Raw genomic sequence first — 10,395 nt, forward strand, 5'->3', positions numbered from 1 at the left:
AAGAACTTAAAAACCGTAGTAACCTATAAGTGAATATGGATTGTTCGCGTATTTATTACAGCAGAGGGTAGACATTTTTACAGAAAGCATCTTCTCTCTATTGTTTTGAGATCATAAAATATAACAACCATCAATGAAATGGGCTATATTTACAATAATAATCACTGCAAACATACGATACGGTATTCCACACAAATCTCCAATTATATATCATATTATTTTTATACTACAATGTCACTAGGTATCCTTATCCACGTTTTTCGTGAAATCGAGATATTTTAAAGCATGTAGAATGCTTCCAGAACAGCAAAAGTGCGAACTACTCTTTAGAGCTCTTAGACTGTACTGTGACTATTTTTAAATGTAGGTAATTATACTCTTACATTAATTTCAATTCCCCAATATCATTAATCATAACTAGAACATAATGTTCGCAGGACGCATCTACGACTGCGCCATATTGACGATTTGAAATAGTGCAAAACTGACAACAAAACCTTGTTGGCAACCATCGTTCACCGCATACGAGCCATAATAGAGAAGTTCGTATATAAATATACACATGTACGTATATATTTATACACTAAGCAATGTTGCTTATTCTTCATTTTATAACATAACTGGTTTGCGAAGTGGATTAAACACATGAGCTTGGATCTTCGGAAAGCACTTACTGTATCACTACCGTCCACGGAGCTTAACGGGTATTTGAACTTTCATTGAAGACACCACACATAGTACCACGCATAGCTGCGGTTCACCTCCGACCAAGATATGTGCAGTCAATTTTAATTCGCTCATGACGATGTCACACTCGACACGCTCACCCACCCACCCACAAACTCGAAGCTATACGTATATATATATATATTAAGAAACATTAATTCTGAGTCTCAAGAGTCAAATTTTTTGTTATATAGCGGCTGAAAGATTTATACAACGAATGTTTTGCTTCATGGCTATTTATTCACGTATCTCCGTTTTACAACCGATAGTAAATGGCATTGTGAAAATGGTGCCAAATTGAGTTTGCAAAGACGAATAATTTCTTGCGTCCTCATACACTTAATTAGTTCAGCTCTAGCTAAAATAATCTCATGCCCTTATCACGGTTAATACAAAATTTTCATTATGTGTAAATTATTCTATACATATGTGTGTACGTATATATCTACAGGGGAAAAACTGTCATTTCTTTGACCTTGTCACGTTATGGGATTCTCTCTTGGAGGTGTTTTTGCGGGCCCCGTTACCCTCCGCTGTTGGAAGCAATGCTGCTGCTTTTGCGTGGCGTGCACTTCTCCGAGGTGTCATTGGCCCGTCCGCCGTCTCCACTGTATTTACAGCTAACGCGGCACCCGAACGGGCCGGTATTCTCGATGCGCGAGCTGCTCGAGTGGGTTCTTTAATTTTGTTTGATGGTTCCCTTACGACCGCGTTATCATCATTTACTTTGCTATTTCGAGTAGAGGACGGTGTTGCCTTCGCTTTCGAAGTGAGCTTCGTAGTGGATGGTGTCATTTGTTCGAGAGAACCTGGCGGCTCGGCGTCTGTTTGAGACACCTGATAAGATCGTTCAGAAGCAGTCGAAGTGCTTGGGGTCTTCGCTAGCGCTGGAGTTCTGGCTTTACTTCGTGTAGATCTCGTCACTCTTGACGGCTGCCGAGGAGTGAGATAAGTAGTCTCCACTTCTGTGTCGACGTTAGCGGGTGTCTCGTCCGCTACGACTCCAGTAACGGCTGTTTCTTCGTCTTTTAATGGATTAACATTCTTTTTCTCTGGAGAGGTTTCATCATTTTCTAAAACTTGCGCTCTCATCTTGCGCAAACTGCCTTTCTCATCCACTAGTCGAGGAGCACTATCCACTGCAACAGAATCTTCACGAAGGGCTTTTTTTATGACAGACTGCTTCGGCGGATCTGCATTTACGTATGCCCTTGCAGAATGTTCTTCAATCAACTCGTTTCGCACAGTTTCCTGATGGGGCAAAGCTTTCGTAGCGGTTTCACTTCGAAGCTCCTCTGCAATTTTATGCAACTTTTCAGAACCAGATCCTGGCTCAACCTCGTTTGTTACAGCCGACGAATCTTGCGGAGAATCGCATATAGGCTTCTCTGTATCTACCTTGCCTTTGATGCTTGTACCGACAATCTCGGACTCGACCGTTGATTCTGCAGTACCCTCGTTCAAACCGAATGCTCCGATGGACGTATCATCCTTGCGAGGATTTTCACTACGGTTTAAACTATCAAGCGGTGATATCAACACATCCTGCTCAGTGTTTTCATCTTGAGTACTAAGTTCAGTGACCATTGAACCTGCCTTCTCTGTCCTTGTCTTACTGTGTTTTTCAGTGACATTTAAGACTTTAGACAGCTGATCGGAAGAAGAGTCACTTTCAGAATCCTCATCGTCTTCATTATCAAGGGTTGCCTTGGATTTTGTTAAAGCTACCTGAACCTCGTTTTTGTTCAAAGGCCCAGAATCAGACGTGGCTTCGGAACTTACAATGCTGTCAGGGGAATTCAAAATAGACTCCAGGTCAATGTTTTTGGCAGGCTGAACTTCTTCTATTGGCTCTTCAGACTCACAAGACTTCGAAGCTGAAGATTCTGTAGGAAAGGTCTCTTCTATATCTTCATTTGGTTTTGTACCATACGACGCTTTCGTACTTAACTTTTTAGTACTTTTGTTCTCTGTACTAGAATAGTCGCATGCAATCACGAAACTCGACGCGTCTTTTTTTGACTTTTCTTGATTCTCTGAAGCCTCGATCACATGTATCAAGGCTTTTACGGTAAGTGGATTAGATATTTGCGATGCGCTCGAAATATCAGCCTGGCTACTTGCACCTGGAACTTTCAAAATGCCCGTGTTAGTCCTACTCAAAGGACTATCTTGCTCTACACGCATATTATTGCCAGAGACAACCGGAGTGAGAAGGACCGATGTTTCCATAGGCTCTTCCTCATCGAGTATGATTTGTGACCTCCGCTGCTTGAAGACGTCAACCATTTTAGAAGAATGTGAGAATTCCGAAGTCATACAAGCTGCTTCGGAGCTGACAGATGGTTTAGAATCTGCAACCTGCATGATCTCGCTCAAGGTAGTATGCCTCGCTTGATGTATCACTTTTGGTTCCATGCTTACAGAATGACTATGTTCGTATTCGTCTAATTTTACTACTTGGTCGACAATGCTATGCGTAGTTTTTCGCACCTCGTCATCACTTAGATCCATCCTGACTCTCGAGAATACATCAGAATTATTCGTTAATATGTTGGCAATATGATCTGGAGTTGATTCCACGATATCACTTTCTGGTCGTGCAGCCAAAAAGTTTGCCGGCGAACCCGGACTCATTAAATCCTCGTCGTTTCTAGTGCCTTCCGCCATTGCTCCCGCGTTTTTACCAGGTGAACGCTCGACAGCTAGACCTACTTGCTGCCCGACTGGCTGTAAAGTTGCATGATCTTCTTCAGTCGGTTCTTCGAGTTTGAGATCTATCTCAGACGTCGGGTCGCTCGGGTTATCTGAAAGACGCGGTTGCTTCTCGTCTTCATCTGGCGGCAAGTTAGCGAGGCTTTCATTTAATGTCCTTTCCCCATGATCGTCATATACATCGCCATCTGTTGATATATCGTTAAGTGTTCGAGAACGGTCCTCAAGTTCAACTTCTTCTGTAGCGTCGCAGTAGCTCTCTGCTTTTATGGTTCCGGCAGCCATTATATCCAAGTGATCAATGCTACCAACTTCTGGTCCATTGGCGCCGCTTCTGAGCTGCTGATCGGCTGGAGGAACAATAAAGCTTGGTCGCCGTTCGTGCTTTTTAGGTATCTTCACAGCGGAGTGAGATCCCAATGGAGAATCACTATGTTTGTTATTTTCGATTTCACTGGATGGAGAGTTCTCGGGAAAGTTTTGTTTTGGCTGACGTCCTTGATAGCAATTATTCAGCTTGTAATTCTTGGAGACACGCTCTGGACATTCTTGCATCACTTTTGTGTCACTGGAAATATCGATATGAGGCTCTATTGCTGTAAGCGCAGCCCACTTTGAATCGGCTTCACTCGACCATCGGGTCACGGGAGAGGTATCCGCTTTGTCTGCTTCCATCATTGAAGTTGGTGCATAATCGCCATTACCGACGAGATCATACTTCGCCGGAGCACATATCGCCTCTGCAAAAGGAGTAGCCGAATTAGTCGATACCATTTCCAAAGCGATCCTTTGTTCGTCTTGCTGGAAGTTAGGTCGCACAATACGGGTATTAGCCGATAAATCCTGTTTGGTCCACAATGTGGGCTTGATTTTCGAAAAGGCATTGGGCATTTCTATTTCATCTGCTGCAACTGGTAAGCTGTATCGCTTCTCTGAATCAATTTTCCGAAAGCTGCTGCCACTGGAAGGACTGAGTGTACGACGCAGTGATGTAGCCGAACGGGATAACCCAGATGGGCACAATGTTTCGCTGCTTGTTGCACAAGCCTCCAAAGGATCTTCATAGAACTTTTTCTCTAACGACATCTTACCCACTACAACTTCGGGATTCTCCATTGCATTCTCTACAGCAAAACCATTAAGTTGGTCATCTTCATCGTCTAAAGGATCAATGCATAGTAGATTGCCGCAACTGCAGTACAGAATCCACCAAGTAAATTTAAATGTTAGTACTGGATTAGCGGACGAATCAAACGCGGTACTATAGTCAGTTCAGCAATTTTGAATAGCTCGTATGCGCCCAACATTGCACAACATAGCTCACTCGACAATTGAAAATTAACCTAAATTCCGTCTGATTCTGTAAAGGCCCTAGAATGCATCTAGTCCAGAGTATTTGGATGTCGTAAATAGGAAAACGACATCTTTCTTTTTTGAATGCTTCATAAATAGAAAAGGAAATTCTACTTATATAGAAATATAATATATATATATATATATATATATATAGAAATAGAAAAAGGGACGAATATAGTCAAATTTGTTCTCTTCTCTGTCTTTATACCCTGCTCGAATTGAGGTTCCTAGCCTAGAAGGTCATTTAGGCGATGCAAAAACAGCAGTGCTAAGGTCTGTCGCAAAAAAAAACTTACGGAGTGCCCTTCGCGTATACCCTACGCCGATAATTGGAAACATTGGCGCTATCGCTGTGAGAGTCCGACTTTTCGAGAGAGTTCTGTAATCAAGTAAGGTGAAGAGCGTATGTTTGATCATGTACGAATTCAAATTAGGCTGATTAACGAAATTTACAGGCCCCACGACGGGAGTGTCTCACGGTAATTCAAAATGGTTTGCTCGACAATATGGCATTTTTTATACTTTTGGATATTATAGGATTGGTTATCCTATCCGAAACTCGCAAATAGATTGATCTTGATTTTTTTTTCTATTTAATCTTTCAGAACTAACGAGGCTAATTAGAAACTCACTTGTAGCTTAGGAGTCTCAAAAATTCTTCTAGGGGTTGAATCAACAGAAATCCGCCTGATTGCAGTTGTCGACTTTCGTACGTCAGCGTCCTCAATATGTACACTGGTGGCCTTTTTTCGTTTTTTAGGGAGGTGAGCATCGGCTTCATTGATAGGAGATTCGATTGAGGGTGAACCGCGAGCAGAAAACGTTCGAGCCGCAAGTCGTGATATTGTACTTTGGGAAGCTGCCGCTGTAACCTTTCCCACAGCCTTCACAGTGTCAGCTTTATTTTCGCGAATATTCGGAGACTCAGCAAATGTCACGTGTTTAGTAGATGTGCAAGGTTCTCGGGACAACTGGGCATCGCCTCCCGCTGTTTCTAGTGTCTATTGAAAAATGGTGCGCACACAATCGACAATTTACTGACACTATATCAACATCTACTAATATAATGAAGAGTTCTTAGACATTTATGAATCGACATTCACGAGTTTGCATCAAAGCAGGACCTTAACTGATGGAGTAAGGGCACACAGAGTGTAGAATTGCTCAAGAAGGGTAGTTCGGCAAGTAATTGGCTCCGTTTCACAAACAATAAACACACCTTCTTAGCACGTGGACTTATTCTTGTAACAGTGAATCCACTCACATGACCAATGACGTTCGTCGCTGATGTTTTGCTGCTAAGAACAAAACAACCACACGCATAGCTAAGAATTAGTAACACAGAACGATGCGAGGCTGCCAGACGCTTATCGCTACAATGGAGGTCCACAGCAACAATGAGGGTTCTCTGCGTTTTTCTCGTTTAGTCTATTCGTTCGTACAGGTCACCTCTACTACCTGCGTATCGGAAAGTAACTCGGTATTTTCAGCTGTCAGTTTAAATGAGAGGTAATTAATTATGTCTAGCCAAATACGCGAACGAAACCGCTTGCCCCTAATGTCTGGTAAACAATAAATAAAAAGTGATTGCAAATCGAAATTAATTTGTCCTAACGTCAGAAATTCAAGCAAGCGTCATATCGAACGAATAGCCGCAAAAATCCGACAGAAATTCAGCAAATGTCATCGACAACCGCACACCAAGTTGGTATGGTTTCATAACAAACCAAAAATGACAGCTTTGGCCACGTTACATGCTAATATACATGAATGTAGAATCTCCAAAGGCAGACGTCATTTATAGCTTGAAAAAAAAATATATTTAAATATCGTTTTATTTATAAACCGTTTTTGCATACCACTAACGTTGCCTAGGTAATGGTATTTGTTATTCACTGCGTTTTGTGGTGGCCTTACGCATTTGCTAGACGTGTCCGTAACGAGTCTCAATGCCCTCAGGCCAAGGCTGCCCCGCTGAAAATGAATAGAATCCTTGTACGCGGAGAAAAAATGCAACAATAATAATTAGTAAACCTTTTTCAAAAAGTGCTATAATACGTACGCATTTTGCTTGCCTTTGTTAAGTTGCGTCTTCTTTACTTTTCTTACAGTATTCTTGTAAATTTTTCCAATCTTGTTCGTCGAAGGCACGTCGACCTGAGCGGTCCTGAAACCATTGAATTTATACGTGCATTAATTTAGAAGATTTGTTTACATTGTTTCCAGCAGATTATATATATATATATATATATATATATATATATATATATATATACATATATATATATTTGACTATTGTATGAAGCCAAAAAAATTATATATAATTTTTTTGGCTTCATACAGTAGTCAAGTATAAATAGCAACATACCGCATATAACTGAAAACAAACTAACTTTACTGATATTACGTAGTACTGAAGAACTACCCTAAGTACTTTGCTATTCATGCTAAACTTAACATTGCAGCCACAGATCTGATGATATTCTTCCGCACTGCTTCACACAAGAAGTATTATGTTAACTTTAACTAGATTTTTTGCAAAAATTTTGTTTTACGCTCAAGAGCCTCAGGGAGCGACTTAATATTAGTCTAGTTCATAGTCTACTTAGTCTACTATTTCCTAAGTATGTAAAAACAATCTTACTCAATTCTTGTGTCATTTTGAATTTTCGTTTGCTTACGCCCTAGTGTCACACATTTCCACAAAGCCCTTCATCTGCTCAGACGACTGTGCAAGTCATGGAAACGAGTCCCGGCTCCGAAAAATCAATACGCGAATCAAAAACGCAGTGAATAAACGATGCCAACTGAGTAGTACCGTTGAACAGTTTTGGAAAAAAAACCCACAAACTGCATTCAGACTGTAGCTAAGTTACATAGACTCATCTAACAATAAGCCTTTATAAAAGATGCTCAGAACAATTTTCGTGTAGTGCGTTCTTCAGCCATTTTCAATGCTCTCAACGATGAAGTCCTTGTTACACACGCCGCCGCTCCTATTCGGAGTTGTCTCAGCGACGTCTTATCTCCGGTGTGATTCAGTAAAAAAGCCGAAAATGTTGTTCCTTTGTCAGTCGACACACCCAATTTTCCAAGTCCGAACTAAAAGTAAAGATTTTACTTTTATATTTGAAACAAAACAACGATAACAGTACAGTATGTTTTTCTTCGACATGTAACGCTTGAATATCAGTAAACAAAACATCACAAATTACAAGCAAAAATAGCCATGAAGTTCTTAACAATCGAATGCCTATGATAGCCTGTACTCTAACAATGGTAAACTGTTAACGTATCAGGGTGAAAACAACTACATTTATTACACTACGTTGACCTAGTGGTCTACGGGATCAGGTAATATACACAGCACGGTCTGCCTAAACAGCCGACGACGGTCACGAAGATTCAGGTCGGTAAAAATGACACAAACGAAGCTTAGCATAAAAGGTTGTTTATATCAGTAAGTTTATACTAAATTTAGCGTGTTAAATTTACCATTAGCGTTTCATTAAGGAATGAAGATGTTAATAATGATAATAAATCGTTTGCCTACTTATACATTTGATGGCATATTAGTAAGCACCCTAGTCGTAATCAAAAAGCATTACTATTGTCAAAAGTTGTTTTTAACGAAATATTATTATTAAGTGAAACATTAGACCTACTTGGCCTTAGGCTTTGCTGGTTTCCCCATTTCCTCAAAGATTATTTGGAAAAACCACTTCTTTACTATCGACCGAGTCTTCGACTAGAGAACGCACCCGACAATGCGGGCGATTCGAGAATAACGACAAGATTGGCAATCTCGTATGAAATGCCGCTGTCGCTGACGATCGCTGAACGTGACGTGATGTTTGGACAATGGACGCACGTTCAAAGCAAGACACTTGGTTAATATGACAAAGCTGGTGCTACCAATGCTTTTATCTCTATGGAACGATCTATCGGTATATTCCACGCAGATGGCGGATATCAATTAGAGGCAAAACTTCCTCTGGGGGCTGTCGCTGTATAAAATGTTCTTCGGTCACGTTTACCACTCTTAACTTATGGAGCCAAGCTATATCTTCGTTGTTTACAAAACTGACAATAAAACAGTCACACAGACATACAGATTTATATATCAGGCTGACATAAGAATAACAACAATGCATTTATAACACTTTTCCTCAACCTATCTCCCTATACTGATGACATATTATGGCTTACAACGTATGAAATGAAGGTATTCTAATCCATATGGCGACCAGTATTAAACAGTAGTATAAACTGTATTCGTTCGATGTTTTTGCAACTTCAGTCTCAATTTATTGTCAAATGTTAATAATAATAATAATAATAATAATCGATTTTAACGCTGTTTGAATGGGAAGGCAGATACCATGTGGAAAGAGCGGGAATCGTGTTACTGGTTCTTACTATTAATTTGCAGAACTTCTGCAGATAATACCGAGGAAAACCGTGTAAAATGATTTTCTCGGATTAGAGAGAACTGAATGACCACAATTTTGTTTTTCCTCACTACGAATTAATTACTTTTTAAAAGAAACGCTTAAGACTAAAAACTCGTACAGATTAACACTAGATAACAAAAGTTTTAATTGTATTGTTTTTTTTGTACAATTAAATTGTACCGTGTATATATATATATATATATATATATATATATAGATATATACTTATTTATAATACAAGCTACGGCACCTAAAAAAGGACTTTTTTTGTTTTACTTAGAAATAGACGTTGAAAAACAAATTTGCACGCGCTAGATGTGCCGTTCCTAGCAATTATATTTGTTCAATAAAATCACAATTCATCGTGTTGAGCAATATTGGTAAATGTAAACTCATCAAATGTCGCTTAGATAATCTGTGCATAAAAAAACCTCAACGGAATTAAATTTTATATTAATAGGCTTCAAAAATTCCCAAAAATGCAGAAACTTAAAAGTACCGAAAAGCTTGAAAACGTACTAAATTGTTGGAACTTATTTGGACGACTCATATGACAATTCGCCAGAATGATCGTTAATCTCCAGTAATCCAAATAACCCATTTTAATAAACTTAAAATTAGGATCTACTGAGGGTTTTCCGGTTTAACTCATAAAACCTTTCTCGAAGTTTTAAAAAACCTCATAAGAACTGGCAAACAATTATATCAATTTCAATCTGAAAAATGATTTCGGAGATTCGTCCAGTGCGACAATATTTCATTAACACTCCAATCTTAAAAATGATGTATAGCTTTTTACCTTCAGAAGAAGAGCGGGCTTTTTTCTGCTACAACAAACTGCCGGCCTAAGTTTATCTTAATTTACGTGCCGTACCCTGTATACATGTTTTTACTAAATGTCTTACTTAATTACGCTTCTTACTAAGTTTCGAGGGTGAAGCGCATGACACATCATAATAAAAATAAACCACATGACGCTATTATTGACAGCTGGGCTTTTCATGTTTTTATGATTCACGGGTGCGCCATATTAGCTATTACCATACGATTAGTGTAAGCATCGTTCACAGGTATTAAATCTGGTTGAATCTAGACGAGTAATCTAATTAGAAATACACATTGTCATTGTCAAATTTGGAACAGA

At 39.5% G+C, this 10,395-nt stretch overlaps 1 protein-coding gene across 4 annotated transcripts; it reads right to left on the bottom strand.

The window, feature by feature from the left end:
- Nucleotides 1–944: 944 nt before the first annotated feature.
- On the bottom strand, nt 945–8,862 carry LOC111245196 (uncharacterized). Of its 4 annotated transcripts, none has more exons than XM_022793198.2 (7): nt 8,463–8,862; nt 7,479–7,899; nt 6,860–6,964; nt 6,017–6,092; nt 5,430–5,798; nt 5,094–5,176; nt 945–4,633 (listed from the first exon to the last, which is right to left on the bottom strand). In XM_022793198.2, the coding sequence occupies exons 2-7, from the start codon at nt 7,511–7,513 to the stop codon at nt 1,189–1,191; spliced, it is 4,113 nt and encodes a 1,370-aa protein (XP_022648933.1). In that variant the 5' UTR covers nt 7,514–7,899; nt 8,463–8,862; the 3' UTR covers nt 945–1,188. The 4 variants fall into 4 exon arrangements, with proteins under 4 accessions (XP_022648933.1, XP_022648932.1, XP_086835656.1 ...); XM_022793197.2 differs by having other exon boundaries at nt 6,017–6,095; XM_086979530.1 differs by lacking the exon at nt 7,479–7,899 and having other exon boundaries at nt 8,463–8,861.
- Nucleotides 8,863–10,395: the final 1,533 nt, after the last annotated feature.

The sequence above is a fragment of the Varroa destructor genome, unplaced genomic scaffold (genome assembly GCF_002443255.2).
Source record: "Varroa destructor unplaced genomic scaffold, Vdes_3.0 BEIS01000002.1, whole genome shotgun sequence".
NCBI classification, from domain to species: domain Eukaryota; kingdom Metazoa; phylum Arthropoda; class Arachnida; order Mesostigmata; family Varroidae; genus Varroa; species Varroa destructor.

Coding starts and splice junctions, on each gene's coding strand:
- LOC111245196 (XM_022793197.2), bottom strand. CDS start 7,513: ATGAAGGGCTTTGTGGAAATGTGTGACACTAGGGC. Junction 5,799..6,016: donor TAAGTCCACGTGCTAAGAAG/GTGTGTTTATTG, acceptor ATTTTTCAATAG/ACACTAGAAACAGCGGGAGG. Junction 5,177..5,429: donor TTGAGACTCCTAAGCTACAA/GTGAGTTTCTAA, acceptor ACTTGATTACAG/AACTCTCTCGAAAAGTCGGA.